The 18,788-nt window shown below is 39.6% G+C and overlaps 1 protein-coding gene across 1 annotated transcript in view; it reads right to left on the bottom strand.

Moving 5' to 3' along the window:
• SPAG16 (sperm associated antigen 16) overlaps positions 1–18,788 on the bottom strand; it is a 724,599-nt gene that overhangs the window by 282,366 nt on the left and 423,445 nt on the right. The window contains 1 exon segment of the mRNA XM_077830377.1: positions 2,731–2,916. Within this exon segment, the coding sequence (XP_077686503.1) occupies positions 2,731–2,916 (186 nt within the window).

Genomic DNA, 18,788 nt, shown 5'->3' with positions numbered 1-18,788 from the left:
TTAATAATATGATACAATGTACACTGAATTCAAGTCCTGTTGTCTTTTGTAACAGAACAGATAAATTATGCACAGAGAATCCTGACTCATGGGGCATGGACCAGTGTGCAAAATTTTAAGGTCAACATTTTCCAACACAATCTAATTTTCAGTGCCTTCCAGGTTTTTTATACCCAGCTTGAGGCATTTTATGAGACAAGCAAAATATCCTCTTTTTATGTCTTCGGTAGGGAATAGTAAATACTTGTCTATTTGTGGGGAGCAGTGTTTCCAAATGTCTTCTATACCCAGTTTGTACATACTGTATATACTGAAAATCTTTGCCACAGGACATCATGCAAAGAAATCTAACTTCAGTAGAGTAGCTGGGCAGATTCTTTTAGTGCCTTTTGGACTCAATATGATCAAATTAAAGTAAATAAGCGAGAACGCCGGCTACTGTTATAACACAGAAAAATCAACCAGTGACGTTTCCATGTAAGCTTCCTAATTTAATAACCATTGAGTCTCCTAAGTCTGACCGGGTATATTGTGCCACATTCTCGTACCACCTCCTATTCTAGCTAAGCATTTACACTTTCTCTTTACTTAAGGTTTTAACCATTATGTCATGATAGTCTTTCACATTGTCACTGTGCTGCTTACTTGTGGTTGTATGAGTAGCTGAGCCTCACTCATTGCCAAATGCCAAATGTACATCAGACTGTACAGAGAAGGTAGAAAGGCTAGCTGCAAATTAGTGTGAGTGGGAGGCTAGGGTTGGTGGTGAAGCTTTGTGTTAATTTCTGTGACAACAAAAGCTTCCTTGGTGGAGATATTTTAAGATGTTTAAAGCATAACCACACCTAAGCAAATTTAAAACCATTCAGACATAGAATTAAAGCTATTCTTAGCACTATTCATTAGAGCTTACAAACATGTTTTACATTATGCTGAAAGATAATCAAGTTACAAGAAGTTAGGAAGAGAGGCAAGCGATCGATACATGAAGACATGAGAAGTTTCAACCTAATGTCGACCATTCATTCTTGTCAGAAAGACTGCTGCTATAGTTAGGCTGGTAGAACTGCCTCTTATTAAGGTTGCCCAACACTTCCCATTGTAAAAAAACCTGTTTTCGGTTGCCTATAACTTTGCTAAACTTTAATTGTTTGGGCTTAAATTTCACAAGCTGGGTGTGTGCTGCAAAATTTATTTATTTCAGTCATAATAGCCAAGCCAAGGACAAGGCTAGTGAAAAATACAGTGTTTTGTTCATGATAAATTCTGGCAAACTTTCTTTGAAGTGATCTAGTGCCCCTATGCTTTGGTGCAGAGACTTGAATTTTGCAGGAGAGGTGCCGTTGTGCCAGGGATGTGCTCTTTGCTGTCCTGTGAAAATCTGCCCAAATCTGGACAAAAGTTAAGGCTTTGAAAAACTGCAGTTCAGAGATGCTCTGTAGAGACTTGCTAGACCTTTTGCAGGTAAGGTACAAAACTCTGAAGACTTCATCAGCACTGAACATGCTCCAGCCCAAGACTAAGTAGGACTTTTCCTGCAGTTGCAGCTCTGGACTGCAGCAGGCCAGGCCTAGTTTAGGAACTGAAAATGAAAGCAGAAGACTGTCTCTCCTGTGCTCTCAATGACCCCCGGCTGGGGCCAGGAAGCATGGAAGAGAAAATGGCCTGGTTCAAATGCGGAAGGGACAGAAGCCGGATCTGGGGGGGTGAGGGAGATTAGATTGGGACAAGGAGTCATACATGCAAATTAAGAAATATATAATGCCACCTCATTAAAGTGGAAGAATTTTTAGCTGAGCTGTAGGCAGAAACACACAAGTATTTCTAGAAGTGTCTCCTATAAAGTGGGCTCTAATTTGACCAAAGAAGGAATTTAAGGATATAGGCACAGTTGCCAACTTTCACACAGTAAATAAGCACCCCAAGTTTCACAATAAGCCAAAAATCAAGCTAATCCCATTTCAAAACAAGGCCAAAACAAGCCAATCCCAAAGAACCCCAACACTATGTGACTAGATCCCCATGGCGTGCAGTCTGGGACTGTGTTGGGCCTGCTGTGCACCCCGACTCTCTCCCCCACCCCCTTACCCCTGCTTGATGGGAGCCCATCAAAAAAAAGAAACAACAAGCTACAGCAAGCTACAAGCCAAATAAGAACAAGCTACAAGCCAAAAACTAGCCAACAAGCAACTCACAAGCCAACTGAGCCAAAACCAGGCCCAATTTCTCTGTTTTTTTTCCATGGGTTTCGCATGTTTCGATATAGGGCATGTATCCTTTAATCAGTCAGAAATCACACTTACAATACAACTAAAATAAGTGAAATATTGTTTAACTGGTCTACTCTTAGTTTAAAAAGTGTTGTGTAGTCATGCACCAGAAACAAAGCCTAGAAAACACACATTTAAGTTTCTGGCTCACAAAGCATTGATCTTGAAAAAACACCAAGGAAATTCAGATGCAAAGTAAAACAATCCTGTTCTGAAATACTCTAAATTACCTGCTTCCCAGCTCTCAGCTCACTAAAGCCCTGATCTAGCAAAGCACATACATTCTTAATCTAATGTTGATATCAGTGGGACTACTCATGCTAAAAGCCAACCATGTGCTTTACTGGAATGGGGCCTAAATATATATCTCTACAGGTGACCTAACACATATTTTATATAATATTTAGCTGTTAATTATAGTTATCAATCAGTTACACAATGATTTTCAATAAGTACACACCTGTTAATGTCCCATATTTTGCTGGTGTTGTCCATGGAAGCAGAAGCCACAAAATCTCCACAGGAATGCCACGAGCAGTCCCAGACTGCACGGCTGTGTCCTTCTAAAGTCACAATACATTCACCCTTTGTGAAGTTCCATATCCGTACTGTTGTGTCTCCACTTGAAGTGACCAGTTTGGTGCCACTGTTACCAAGAAAAAGGAAGAGAGAGGGGTCATTAGCAAAGATGGAGGGGAAGATTACTTGGAGGCCTTCTGCAAACCATCTTTTTTCTCTATAGGAGTACAGGATGGGCACCTAGAGTTACATTTTGAATAAAGTGTAGAAAAAATGTTCTAAAAAATCTCAGTCCTGTCTTTAAAGTGCTTTCTGATACAGATGCAGAGGAAACTGGCATTTTAGTGTGTATTAATGAAGTCACATTGAGAGAAAAGAAAACAATACTTAAAATAACTTTATTTCAGTGGAAAGTAAACATCGATTTCAAAAATACCACTCACTTTTTCTAATTTATTTTTAAGGTGATCAGCAATAAAGTAACTTAAGCGCAAACAATTGCTTTCATAAAAGGGTAAAAGAGGTTTTTCAAAATCCATACTAGTTTTTAACCAATAAATTGTTATGTAAACATTATAATTCTGTCTCCTCTCTCTCAGTAAGGTCGCATTACAGTAGCTAACATACAGTAGCTTCATTATATATTATATAAATGTGTGAAAATAGAACACCACTCAGATTTTTTGTCAGATCTTGAGCTGATGTAAATAGGCATAGGTCTACTGAAGAAAACAGAGCTTCCCCAATTTACATCAGCCAATGATCTGGCCTTCTATTTTATTTATAAATGCATCAAAGAAAAGAATGCCGTGAGATCACATACAAAATCTAGTACCACAAATGACTTTAATTCAAATGTCTGAACTACTACTCCTGACATCTCACCCAGTGAGAAAACAGCTGTGGAAACACAGAGTCAGAGTTTAAGGCCAGAAGGGACCATCAGATCATCTAAGCTGACCACCTGTGTATCACTTAGCACCCTCCAGTCACCCCCACACACTAAGCCCAACAACTGGAATTAGACCAAAGTCTTAAAGCTTTCAGGAAATTAAAATATTGTATGGGTGGATCTTGCCTTAAAGATCAAGCAAACCCTGGGTTTGTTAGACTTGTGGAGGATGTGTTGTCCAGAGTGGAGGACTCTCTGTTGGGAACATCCTTCCATCAGCCCCTCTGACATGAAAATGTGAGGACTGTGACCAGCTGCAGTACTGACCTCAAGGATCACAGCAGGACATCACTCAGATTGATGACAAACTGAGATATTCAGTCTTCTGTGCCTTGTAACAGAATGGCCTTTCTTACATCTATTACTTCTTCCCGCCCTTTCTTTTCCAATAGATGTCTGACAGATTGTTGCGTAAACGTATGTACTGAGACAGCTTGAAACATTTGTCTCATTTACTGGATAGATCTTAAGGCTCGCTTGGCATTATGAAATATTGCCAAAGGCTATGGCTACACTGCAAAACAAACAACCAAACAAAAAACAAAACAAAACACAGAAGGGAGCCTCAGAGCCCAGGTCAATTGACTCAGGGTCATGCTATGGGGCTAAAAATAGCAGTGTAGATGTTCGGGCTCAGGCTGGTGATAGGGTTCTGAGACTTGACCCCTCACTACATTTCAGAGCCTGGGCTCCAGCCTGAGCCCTAATGTTTATACTGTTATTTTTATCTCCATAGTGTGAGCTCTGCAAGCCCAAATCAATTGACTCAGGCTCTCAAACTCATTACCACAGGTCTCTTTTTGCTGTGCAGATGTACCCTAAGTATAGTTTTCGGCCATTTTTAACACACATGGTTCAACCTGCTATTTCTATCAAAAATCACTGTAAAACCAATTACACCTCATATTAAGGAGAAACTTTTCAAAGTTACATCTCCCTCTAGTTTTAAAACCATAGGGCCCAATTCTGCTACCCGTTCTCAAATATTTCCAAGAATAAAAGCATCTAGTATGAGTAAGGGTTGCAGGATGAGATCCTAATTTTGCCAGATTGCTACAAGCAAATGTGTTATTATTAATGAATCATTTGCCATTTTAATAATTCAAGCTAACTCTGAGTTCAAGGGACATATAAAAGCAACACAGTGATGAGCTATTATTCTTTTTATTCATTTATAAAGATCACATTTCAGGTGATGGGAGGGAAATTTACTAAAAAATACGTTCTTGGGCTAAGAACGTTGACTTTTTTTATTCAAAAATAATTTTAAAACAAATTTGGGAACAGCCATAAAATGAACGTTATGGAAAATATGATTGATTCAGAATGATTGCCACATTTATGGCCATTGTGATTCATAATGAGGCTTTATTTACTTCCAAACTTTTAAATACACAGTCCTGAAAAAGCAACACGAAACACAAGTTCTTTGGCCCAAATTCTGTCTCTCTTGGGGATGTAAGTTAGACATCTGATGTAAGCTGCCCAGAAAACTGGTATACATAGGAAAGTAGTCTAAATGGATCCCCATTGGCATTCTGGGGTAGGTCAAATAGAGTCTAGTTTTTCTTCCATAACAAGAGGGAGGGCAGAGTGCATCAGTCAAAAATACTGCATGTGAAAGGAAGAGTCCCATGAAGGATAGCTTCTGGTAGTGGTGAGTAAGTGCAAGGAAAGTGTAAAATAAAGGTACCCAATACCGCACCTCCTGCAACATTAAGGGTCAGATCCTCACCTGGTGTAAATCAAGTGTAGTTTCATGAAAGTCAATCGGGTTACACCAACTGAGGATTTGCCCCCATCCGTGCCATCCCCAAAACACCTGGCAGCATACTTAAAGCCCACAGTTGACACACATGCTGTGCAGTGTTGTTGGGAATGTCTGTGGTCGCACCCAACAGCATTTCATTACTGAAAATACATTTTGAAGTCATGACACTGGCAAATTTGGACAGCACTTAAATAAGTGATCATGAAAATACACGCACCAAATTTTAAGAACCTAAAGTTAGGCTCCTAAATCAAAAAGTCCTGATTACAAACATATTAACCATGCAGTTGTCAGGCTTAACATTTTTCCAAATTTGTCTTACCAAAGTGCAGCATTCATTACATTTACAGATACTGCGATAACATTTTGTTCTCTAGAGCTAATGACAACTTTTTAAAAGTGTGACCACTCTACATCTGTTTGATATAATATTTATCTTTATACTTGCCTGATTTTAATATCTTCAAAAGTTGACATTATATTATACCTATCGCAAATGTTTATCGGTCTATAATATACACACAGGCATATAGATCGATGATGTATTATTTATATTTTTACTGGAATATATAGTAACTATTCAATGCAAAAAATATATTATAAATGCCACATTAATGCTAAGCTAACACTGCCCCAATTATCAGCAGTAATTCCCATTAGGGACTCTACAAGTGTAAGATTTATTCACAGGAGAAAAAGAGCTTTGGTTAATTAGATTGAGGGCTTTCTCTCCCTCTACCCCTTTCACGGGGTAAACAATATTTACATTTCATGGATTACTAGCAGAACCTTATTAAGCCTGAAGAAGAAATATACTTTGACATAAAAAAGTAATTTAGGTTATACATGAAGTTAGATGCTTAATACAGGATTTGTGCTTATGGGCCTGACCCAAAGCACTCTGAAGTCAATGGAAAGTCTTCCATTGCAGCCAGTGCACTTTGTGTAAGACCCTATAAGCACAGGAATTTACTGATCCTCAGATTTGAGAATGAGAAGGAATCTTCACCTGGGCATTTGGTCAGAGACCTTGGAGTTTTTCATCTCCACCGGAAGCACTGACTCAGGCGAAAGTAGGTGTGTTCCACCTGGCTAATTTCCCACAGCTGCAAAATAGGCAGGCAGATGGTGGTGGTGGTTTTATTGTCTAATTCTATGTTTCCAGGTGTTTTTATTCATTTACTGTAAACTGTATTAATAAATTATCATCCATGCATAGACATAAGGGATCACAGTATAGCTACAGGACACAATCCCAAATTTTGCGGTTAGCCCGAACACATGGAAATGTGCGTGCACAATTCTTCATGCCAACTATTACAAATTAAGCCTTATTTTTTTCTCAATCTCTGAAACAGAAAGACTCTCAGCTATAACAGTCCGACACTGATCTAAGAGGGTTTTTTTTTTCTTGTTCAGGATTTTTAGAAGGACCAAAGGTTTATTAGGAATAAAAAAACACTTTATTAAGAGTAGTGCTTTACATTTTATCTCCAGTACAGATTCCATTAAAGCTGTAATTCTTTGCATTGTTTCAAAGGCTACATTTCCTTCCTAAAACTACATTTAAAAAAAAAAATTATTAGAGCACAGAGAGCTTTTGAACTATCAGTTTCAGCCTCTCCAGATAGAAATAGAGCATTAACTCTTGCTAAATCTTCATAAACCTTTCCCCCACATTCTGCTCTAAATTAAAAGATACAAGATACAAATGCTTTCAGATTTGTGATCAAAGACCAGAATTTCCACTCCACATAGCATGGATCCAACTATTGCCTCATGGAATAGTGTCCCCAAGACCCTATGAATTGATTGCCTTGCCATTACCAGCTGCATGTACTTACCGCTGACTACTGGTCTCCACACTTGATTCCCTTTCCCCACCATTCTATTCTTCTCACCTGTTCCCAAGTCTGGTTCACTCCTAACATCTACTTCTCCCATTCCTGCATTCCAAAAAGTTCTGTAGATGCACACCACAGACAAAAGAAACTCCCTACATTACAAATCCATTATCCCTTCAGCTCCATCGTATTTCCTAGAAAACAGCACTACTAATACTCACTGACTGATTCTTACACACCTACAATTAGGGCGATAGGCATTTTGTGATTCTGCAGCCAGGAGAAAGAGAGAGAGAAAGAGAGAGAGTTTGTTTCCTGAGTCTGCAGTCAACCTGCAACAATGGTTCAGAAAAACAAACAAACAAACAAACAAAAAACCCCTGCCTATTCATCTCCAGGAGGTATTAACTCTCAACTGTAAACAAGGCAACATAAATGCCAGTATTTCACTGCTGATCATTTCCGAGCAGAAACAACAGTTTAATAGGATTATCCCAAGATCTCAAACTGTGTGTCATGACTCCCCCAACTATTAAAAGTCCCTGTCCAGCTGTCAAAACCTTCAGCTGCCAACCTGTATGATGCAGTTAAACATTGTCCATATAAAAATCCGAAGCACAGTGAAAACTCAATATGGGATAACATTAAATGAATGAAATTTAAAATCAAAGTTTTAAAAAAATCATATGGGCCACTGTATTGATTGTATAACTGGTTTTCATATTCAGTTTAGTAAAAAATATCCATTTCTAATTCTAAATAGAGATGCTTCAGAATTTTTAATCAGCTGTAAGAGTGATGTTATAAAATCTAAAACTTCAGCTTTAACTGCAGTTTGCCCAGAAGTACACATTCACTGATAATTTTGTCAACCATGAATTTCATCGGCTAATATAGTGGCAATTCATCTAGCTTTGTGAGCTCTTTGTGAAGTTTCTCACAGTATTCTCTAATCTAGACTAAATATGAATAATGCTCTTAGCTCCAAATTTCAAACAAAAACTCTAGTAGATGAGAGAGGCATGATTTATTACAGATAAGAAATATTCTTCCTTTAACCAAACCAAATTATATGTAAATCCAGAAATTAGTAAATTATCATCCTTACCATTCTTATATCAAGAAAGCAAGTTCTAATATATTACCTCAAAAAATTTAACATTAAATAAATGTAGGTAAAATCAAAATAATAAAAAGTATAGGCTTTAATCCGTTTCATATTTCTAATGTAACGTAACAGACCAGATCCCCAGATGGTGTAAATTGGGGCAGCTCCATTGACTTCAACCCACTGAGGAACCATCTAAACATTATATTTTTCCATTAGTGCTACAGCGGCAAGGTCCCACACCAAGACAGATTAGGACGCTGAAGCTACAACATATTATTTAACATGAACTGCCTGCTTTTCCTATGCGTTTCTCTCACCACCACCTTTAGCTGTTTTAAATAGATATAAGAATTATACAATCTAGTCAATTCTCTATTTATATATAAATATTTATTTTTTCTCATTTATTCCCTTTTTGACGGGGATGGGGGGTTAGTGATGTTCCCTGTGGTGGATAGTGCAGCTGCAGTGCGGAAAATTTCAGTATCGGTGTTTCTCAAATGAAATGGAAGTCTTCATGTTTCCTTTTGGAAGGGCAGAAACCCTTTTCATTGGGAGCAACGTGACACCAAATTTTTCCGAAGATGGACGTAACATCTCCATTTTAAATCAAAGCAGAACATGTACATTATTCTGTGGCATTTTAAACCAGGAGGACTATAGTATCGATAGAGAATGAGGAAAGGATGAAAGAAAACAGCAGAAGGGCAAGAGATGGGAATGCTTTACTTCTTTACCTCTGATGTAACCATCCAATCAGAGAGGAGAAGAAAACAAGAAACATGGGAAGAGTGACAACTGGATAATTTATCTAATTTGTCATAATATCACTGGAGATATTATCATGATCCATCACCCACTAATGAGCCATTCATTAGGCAGCTGTGGAAGGAGAAGGGATGGCCATTTTGCGTGCCATAATCTCATTCTCTCAGTAATGATCTGGAGGGGAGGTATATCGGAAAGAAGCAATTATGCGTTAGAATTGTACACTCTGCATTTTTGTGGGTTTCTATTATTCATTTGGGGCTGTACCAGTGCAAAAGAAATGAGTTGGTAATACATGCTTTATTTGTTTGTTTCACACTTGTATAAAACTCAAATAAGGACATTTCTTTCCTTCTTTTTGTAACCTCACTCTCAATCTGCAACCTTAAAAGAGAGTTTTATTTTCATCAGCTGTAGTGTATGAAAGCTCTGGTCAGCAGAATTTGTCCTGGGTGCTATATGTAGTTGAAAACAGTAGCTATCTTTACTAAGAGGTGGAATCAAATGCAGCAGTCTCACAGAAGGAGTTTATAGACATTTTATATTTTGCTTACAGATAAAATGCATTCAAACTGAAAGGTATGGGTGGTGGCAAATTGGAGATGCCACCTTTCTCAACTATGTACACCAAACAGTCTCTCATTGCCAAAATGACATATTCGTGAAGAAGCAGCCTCAGGTTTCAGTGAAATTATTTTATTTAGCTATTGCATCATTGAAAAAATGAATGAAAAGGAATTCAACATCTTACTAAGAGAATTCCTGATCTCAGAGCATGTCCTCATGTCTCTTTAACATACTTCCTCCTGCCTCTGCACTTCCTGATAGGTACATGCAGTGTCCAGAAGGAGGCATTACGCCATGCTCATTGTGAGGGGATTTATTCTTCAGGGAAAAGCAACCGCAAATCTCCTCTGGTTGAGTTTCAGACAGTGGAGCTTTAACAAAGTTCTGGAGTTGCGGGGAGGGCTCTTGCCTACAAAATGCACATTGAGGTGCACTCTCCTCATATCTGGTCAAATCAAGCAGGAGCATACTGGGTTCACTGTTGGTTGAGACTGTTATAGCACTGCCAACCCCAAGCAATCAAAAATCATGAATCAACCCCAGTCTACCCCTTCTTCCAAAATCATGAGGCTTTAAAATAAATAACACAGTTATTTTCCTTTGTATTCTGGTTTCTGCATCATTAGGGTGCACTTGGGTCACATTTTCAAGCTTCTCTCTGTAACTACAAGGCTAGAAGCTTATTTAAAAAAAAAAAAAAAAAAAAAAAAAAAAGGAGACCTGAGATTCAATGCAATCATTTGTTCCCAGGAGCTGAGGCCTTAAGAAAACCCCTGAAGACCTGCGATAAAATTGTAATAGTTGACAGCACTGTCGTTAACATCTCCTTATTGTAGAGTAGGGTGACAGCTGGACTGGGGACATTTTGATTCATTCAGATGTCCCCAAATTCTAACACTCATGTCTGTGGGTGGAGAACCACACTTGCCACCCACTGGGCTTAAAATTCGTGGCTTCCTTCCACAACCTTTGAGGAAGCAGGAATTAACCCCAGAAACGAATGCCATACTCATGGGCAAACATCGTAGTTATTAAAAAGGACCATTCAAAGGCCTCGAGAGGAAGTAATGCCTAAACCTGCAGCAGTAGCAGGTCCCCATGCTGCAAAACACATAGTAATAATATTTTACGCAACCAAGAGTCCAACAGCCCCTCAGCCCTCAAAGATGGCACCTCCTGCTTCTTGCAATGATGTTGATTCTTGGGCACAGTGTGAGCATGGAGTGGTGAGGTTCTCTGTTGTGTAGCCAGGTGTCAATATGCTGGTTAAGGTTTCTTCCATGGGACCTGGGCCACTCCTTTAGCCTGCCTGTGGCTATGCCCGCAGCCTACTCCCTAGGCTGATCTCCTAGCTCCAAGGTTAGGATGAATTTCAGCCTCATTTAGAATAATTGCATATTTATACATAGGTTTCAGAGTAGCAGCCGTGTTAGTCTGTATTTGCAAAAAGAAAAGGAGTACTTGTTGCACCTTAGAGACTAACAAATTTATTTGAGCATAAGCTTTCGTGAGCTACAGCTCACTTCATCGGATGCATTCAGACTTATGCTCAAATAAATTTGTTAGTCTCTAAGGTGCCAGAAGTACTCCTTTTATATTTATACATAATAATAATAATAATAATGAACAGAATGGTTTTTACACAATTATTTCCCCAGTGTGATAGTAAAAATTGATAGTTTAAAATGTTTTCGACTATATATTTTTTCAAAAGCTTTCCATTTGTTGCATGTCTTTGTTTTTACATTTTTAACATTAACTCAATTTAAATTTACCTTTTTAGCTTGTCCCAGCACCACCCCTGTGCCAGCTGACTGGCCCACAGCCAGCCAGGTGGTCTGCAACCAATGCCCTGACCCTACTTATGCAGGGCGGACATCTTCACAAGTGGGGAATACACACAGTTTCTCTCAAAACGGCTGCCTTTAGGCCTCTGCTTATGAATCCACCTCTTGATGCTGGTGATCCTGCCAGTTGTTGGCCTGTCTCTTAAATTGCCTTTTTAGGTAAAGGTTTTGAAAAAGTTTGGGAGAAGTGAATTATCTCTGATTCCTTTCAGCCTCCATACATAGCAGTTTCCTTGCTGGATGCAAAAGGGTCTGAACAGCCTTTCATACTATTGGCCAGGAGGTCTTGGCAAGGGCTGAGGGGAGGGATCCCTCACAGTGACATTGGGCAATTGAGTTTCTGTCCCAAACATTCTTGTGTAGGGTTCTGCAAGGTTTATTCCTGTCACCACTCCTTATTCCACATAACATTGAAGGCCCCTTTGTGGGAGAAGAGGACTATTTTGCTTGCATGGCCATTAGCTCAGTCTCATTTTCATCATATCATGATAATAGTGTTCCTGAGATGTTGGAAAGTGAATAAAAGCAACTTGGTTGATGCTCTCACTCCTGAGGAGATGCTAGTAAAATTTAGGAAGTAGCTAAATCCTAGAGCACAGATTGTCCCCATATTAATGAAGGGGTGTGCCCATTCTAAAATATACAGGTTCAGATTTTATGACATACATAAACTTAATGACATCTATGCTACTTGCATGTGCCATGGGCATGCATAGTGCTCTGCAGACATAAAACAAGACAAGGTTCCTATCCTGAGGACCTTACAGTCTACTATATAGTAGATGAGCAGAGATTCATAGGTCAGGGTGATAATTATGGTGTCTCCAAACAAGGACAGACAGGGCCAAAGGAAGAGCTTGGGCGACTCTTCCTTAAAGTTTTGTTTCATAACTCTAAGAGGGACAATGGCAATGGGGGGAGGGGGCGGCACCTGACTAGAGTTTAACAGTAGAATGTCAGCTGGACCAGGACCAGGACACAGCTCAGGACCAGGACCAGGACACAGCTCAGGAGAGTGGGTATTTGCTGATGGACTCTGTTTTAGCTCATGTGATGCGGCGTGTGGGTGCTGCTGTTTATCCCCTCATACTGTACCACCCGGTGCCGAGAATGTGGGCACTGCAGCTTCCCACTGAGGATGGCCAATCCTTAGTTTAGCTGTTTCTTGGTTCTCATTTAGATTTGTTGTGCTTCTTTACATATGTTGTTGTTGATGGGCCCTTATTACTCCTATTTAGAGGGGGAAAGGTGGAATAATGTTTTAAATTAAAGGAAAAACATTCCACAGCATAGAATGGTAGAGGAGGCTGATTGGTTGAAATACAAAAGGGGCGGAGTCAATGGCCTATATAACTTTTCTGCAGCTCCTAAGAACTCAGTCTAGATTAGACTCATAGACTTTAAATTCAGAAAGATCTAGTCTGACCTCCTGAACATTGCAGGCCACAGAACACCACCCACCCACTCTTGTAATAGAACTGTAACCTCTGGCTGAGTTACTGAAACAAAATAATCATTTAAAGACTTCAAGTTACAGAGAATCCACCATTTACACTAGCTTAACCCTCCATGTGCCCCATGCTGCAGAGGAAGGCAAAACCCCACCACGGTCTCTGCCAATCTGACTTGGGGGAAAATTCCTTCCTGACCCCAAATATGGCTATCAGTTAGCCGCTGAGCACATGGGTAAGACCCACCAGCCAGACATCTGGGAAAGAATTCTCTGTAGTAACTCAGAGCCCTCCCCATCCCATTACCCAGCCATTGGAGATATTTCCTGCTATCAGTCCCAGATCGGCTACCAGTGTTGGATATCAATACCACTTAGATATCATGTATGGCTTAGTTTCTAGCAGAAATTCTTTTATACTTAAGACTGAGGCTGAAATGTGGTGGTGTAGTTACTGAATATTGCTGCTCTGTAAATCAGATTATTTATAATAGATTTTTAAAATTAAAATCCCCTATTTTGATGCATACAATGCACTCCCAATTTCTTTCTGCCTTCCCTCTCCCTCACTTATTCTATGAGTCTACAACACACATCTCTCATGCTATAACTGTAGAATGACACTCCTTTAAAAACAAAACAAGAGCCTAGGAAAGAACCCGTTTTATTAACCTACACGGTGTGTCATTTATCCAGGTAGCTGATACCACAGAAGGAGTCAGAAATCACAAACATATGATTTTCCTCATTTATCATCCTCATTTATCATCAAAACTGGGACAAGAATGAATTAAATTAAAAGGGTTCAAACTCAATCCTAAACTGGCATTTTATAAACCAATTAATAAATTTCAGGTCCAGCAAACACAGCAGCAAGCACCTGCTGGTCGATTGCAGGCACACTCCTTCTCCTCACAGGAGCAACAGATCACTCCAAAGTGCAGGGCTTCCACTAACGTGTTGATGTCGCTTCTCAGTTATTTCCAAACACTTAGTTGCTCATGTCATACTGAAAAGCCCAGAGTGCAGGGCTCTGGCCCTCCCTGAGGAATCCAGTCCCAGCCAGCAGGAACCCTGTGCTCAGAGCACACTGGTCTGTTTTCCTGCTCTCCAATACTATGCTGGGATTGGCAGGGTCCCTACTGAGTGCACTCTGACTTTGCTAAATACCCTTAAAAATCAGTTAAAGAAAAAAAAAAGAAAAGAAAAATATGAATCTCTGTCTTTCAGAAAGCTGAAGTTTCAGAGTTCACTGCATTGGGCTAAAAAGATCATGACAGACAGTGATATATTGCTTCCACTAACGTGTTGATGTCGCTTCTCAGTTATTTCCAAACACTTAGTTGCTCATGTCATACTGAAAAGCCCAAAAGAATGTTGAACACATTCAGATGAAACACAAACCCGCTTTTTTGTTTGTTTATTGAGGGAAGGAGGAAGGACGGAAGAGTTCAGTTATCTGTTTTTGTTAATATAGCCTTTGCACCAAAATACCACTAAAAAACTGTTCTCATCGTATTTCTGGCTCAACCAAGTCAGCAATTACTGCTACTTTTAAGAAGGAGGTGACACAAAAACTGCCATCTGGAAGCCTTTAGAAATTCTCTACAAAACTAGTAATGCATAATAAGCCTAGTCCAAATTATAGGTATTTTTTCATCCCACTCTTCCTAGTAGTTAGATTCTTTCATAATATGTTTGTGTTTGTCTGTTGTTCAATGACATTGTAATTGGTTTCCTCTCCTCCACTAGCTGGTTGACAAGTGGGTGTGGTGTCGTAGGAAAGCTGTGGCAATGGAAGGGGAATGTTCTCTTTGAGAGCGACCTCTCACCAGTTCTATGGGAGACAAGCACTCTGTGAAAGGACTTTGGCTACATTAAAGGGCAGTTGTACTTGAAGACAACGTAGCGTCTGCTCATTCAGTCAGACCCCCTCATGATACAAGGTGTTTCAGAAATGAAGACTAGTTGGGTATAGTTACATGGCCACTATAATGTAAAAAGAACATGTTCCCACTGCCAGTAGGGTTTGAAAATATAGCACATATGAGCTTTTGGGAGGATGGAAGGGCTGTAAGTAAGTTTATTGACCAAATCTCACCTGTGCTATGTTTATTTGGTTCTCCACATGTTTAAATATTTTTGTTTTCATTTTCAAGTGATCAGAATACTGGTGGAATATGCTGGCTCATCAAACTAAAGAAAGAAATCCTCAACTTCACAGAGCAAGCTTTCCCAGCAATGCCACTAGCAGTTTGATTCAGTCATGATGCAAAGGCACACCCAGTATCTTTAGGAGTAAGGACAGTTCAGTCTGCATGCAAATTCAGTCTTTGGTCTCTGCACGTGTTTTTTAATGTCTATAAGGAAATAGACTGCAAGTGCCAGTGCATTTTACATACTGTAGGTCATCATAACATCAACTTATTGCTCCCAAAACAGCAGCCAAGATCTTGTGTTACCACTTATCTCAAATAGTGCCTACAAGATGTTGACAGAGGGCACTGCAGTAGTCAGTGTTCAGTGTTTGGCTAGGCTCTCCACATTCACATCTGGGGTATTCCTCAGCCCCTACTTGGTCATATTATCACCAGTCTTTGCTATCCCAGGTCTCGCTCAATTTAGAGTACACAGTGTTTCATTCAAGGTTGCTGTGCGGAGGGAGTTGTCCTGAAGGAACCAAGGTCTCCAAGATCATTGGCCTTTCCTGCCATTTTGTTACTCTGTAGCCTTTCACAGTAGTATTTTGGGGTAATGGATTTTTAGAAGCAAAGCCCTTTCTGGACTTTAGACTCTTGGTTAGTAGTATGTATCCATATACACTGGGTGTCTCAGATCATGCACCTGTTTTTGTCTCCCCTTTTTAGTGAAGGCATCCTGCTGCCTCAGTAATGGTGGTGGAATCCCAATGAGGAAGTATAGCAACACCGTGCGAGTTTGTTTCAAGGTCTCTGTTGATCCTACCCCTTTTATGTTGGCCTGTTTCTGGAGTACACAGGTCCTGGAGTCCACTTTCGTTTTTCAGCTTCTTGATGTGCTTTTTGAATGTTTGGTCCAATATGACATCTGGGTACACTGGATGTTCATAATGCTCAAGGACTGGACCATTCCATGATATCTGGAGTTTTTGCTTGGCCTGGTGGTGTTTCAGATGGAAGACACACACTTGTGTTGTCTAGGGTTGGCATTCAGGAACTATGTGCAGTAGTATTCTCCATGTACACTCAGGGAGTCAATTAGAAAATGCTCAATGTCCTCAAATCTCTCCAAGTGGGTAGCAATGCAAAGATCTATATAAATTAATCTTCACATGCCAGGAAATTCTGGTTGGTCATTTGTGCAGACATTAAACAGCAAAGACGATAGCACGGAACTTTGGAGCAATCTAGTCCATTGACAGGTTTCAGAGTAACAGCCGTGTTAGTCTGTATTCGCAAAAAGAAAAGGAGTACTTGTGGCACCTTAGAGACTAACCAATTTATTTGAGCATAAGCTTTCGTGAGCTACAGCTCACTTCATCGGATGCATCACGAAAAGCTTATGCTCAAACAAATTGGTTAGTCTCTAAGGTGCCACAAGTACTCCTTTTCTTTTTGCTAGTCCATTGAGTATGCCATCGACTCTTCTGACCACCCATCTTGACAAACAAATATTGATTCTTGAGCGAGGAGGAGTTGACCTGGACCATCTTGCTATTTCTAAAAATTCTTGCCAGTTTCACCAGAAGTACACAGTGGTTCACAGAGGTGTAAGCAGCTGACAGATCAACAAATATAGCCCCTGTAATTTTGTAGGTTTCAAAGTTATCTTCTGTGTATTGAGTTAGGTTTGCAACTTCACCACAGCATAACTGTCCTGGGCAGAATTTGGTTTGGTCATCAGTCAGCTGCCCTTCCATTATTGGGGTTATTCTACTTATTATCCACTCACATAGATTACAGGTTGAGTAGAGTAATGATATTGGTCAGTAACTCTTTGCAGAGTTAAGATGTTTAGGGGGTTTGAGTACTGCAACCACTTTAGCCTGTTTCCACCTTCTTGGGTATCTGCATTGTCTCTGTGCAAGAATTAAAGAAGCAGCCACTTCTGTGCTCTTGTTCCAAAGTGTAATAATAGATCACTAGATATACATTTGAGACCAGCTGCCTCTCCACAAATCAGGGTTTTCATGGCTATTGTGAGCTCCTCAATGCTCATTGTGGGCTTTGGTGTTTATGAGAAGTGAGCAAAGTTACTGTTTAACATGTTTAATTCTATGTTTTGCTTTGTGGACTGGTTTACCATTCAGGATGAGCTGGTGTGCAACTTGGTTGGGAGAAATTGCAGGGATCAACTTTTCACTGTTGTCCATCAGAGTTCAGATTGCAAATGGTGGCCCTATTACAAACATGGCACAGGTTTGTTGGTTCAAGCAGGTCTCTCCAGCATTCACACTGCTCTTTTCTGATCTCTCTCATAAGTATTTCCCTGAACCCAATGGTTTCTTCACCAAAGGGATCCAGGACAAACAGTTCTGAACATCTCTTATGTTCTTGGCTTGTTTGTTCTGAAACCCCAAGTACAGGGAGTTGTGTCAGATATGTGCAAATTGTGACCCCCTGTTAAGCTCCCATTACAACTAACCATGGAAGAGACCAAATTTAACAATATGTACCGAGACCACAATAGAAGGGAGACAGACAGACTGTAGGCTGTGGCCTGGGCTAGATTCAAACAAGTCCATTGGCAATGAGCAGCTCTGAGTCCCAGTACAAATATCCTGAGTGATATAGTTCTTTCCAGCCTAGTGCTTTTAGAAATATAAGTAACTTCCTTCCAAATTCACGCAATTAAAGAATAATTAAATGAGAATTTTAAATAATTTAGGTACCCAGTAGAGGGATGTGTACTTAATACACTCTAATTTGCCTTTTAAGAGGTTTTGGAAGCATCTGGGGTAGGGAATAAAAATGGAAAAGCCAAAAAAAAAATTAAAAAATTGAAAACCTGCCATAGTGGTTGCAAGTAAACTATCTTCATTTGCCATCTGCAGCTGAGTAGCTGGGAATAGAAATATCTCTTCATGTCAGATTACATTTTGGGATGGTTTAGTTTATCTGTGCCTATTACAAACACTTGGGGCAAATCAACAAATGATGCAAAACACCAGTTTTGATTTAAAGTTTCTTAACACAAAGGGCAGTAAATTGAGGATTACATTTGGAAATTCTCTAATCAGACACATTGTGATGATGTGGAAATGCAGTTAGACATAATGAATGCTATTTTGTTCGAACAGAACACTTTAGCAACTATGTATGTGCTCACAAGCCCAATTCTTCCATTCTTATGTTGAGTAACAATCAAGCAAGTTCTCCCACATTGACTTCATTGGGAGTAATCAGATAAATTCATAGATTATAAAGACAGAAGGGATCACTGTGATCATCTAGTCTAATCTCCTGTATAACACAGGCCATAAAACTTCCCTGAATTAATTCCTGTTTGAATTAGAGCAGATCTTTTAGAAAAACATCCAATCCTGATTTAAAAATTGTCAGGAATAGAGAACCTACCACAACCCTTGGTAAATTGTTCCAATGGCTAATTACCCTTACTGTTAAAAATTTATGCTTTATTTCCAGTCTGAATTTTGTCTAACTTCAACTTCCAGCCATTGTAACTTATTATACCTTTGTCTGCTACATAG

Source organism: Eretmochelys imbricata, chromosome 11, assembly GCF_965152235.1.
Source record: "Eretmochelys imbricata isolate rEreImb1 chromosome 11, rEreImb1.hap1, whole genome shotgun sequence".
Taxonomy (NCBI): Eukaryota; Metazoa; Chordata; order Testudines; family Cheloniidae; genus Eretmochelys; species Eretmochelys imbricata.
Note: the sequence above shows the minus strand (reverse complement) of the source record. Positions and strands in the feature narration are given on the sequence as shown.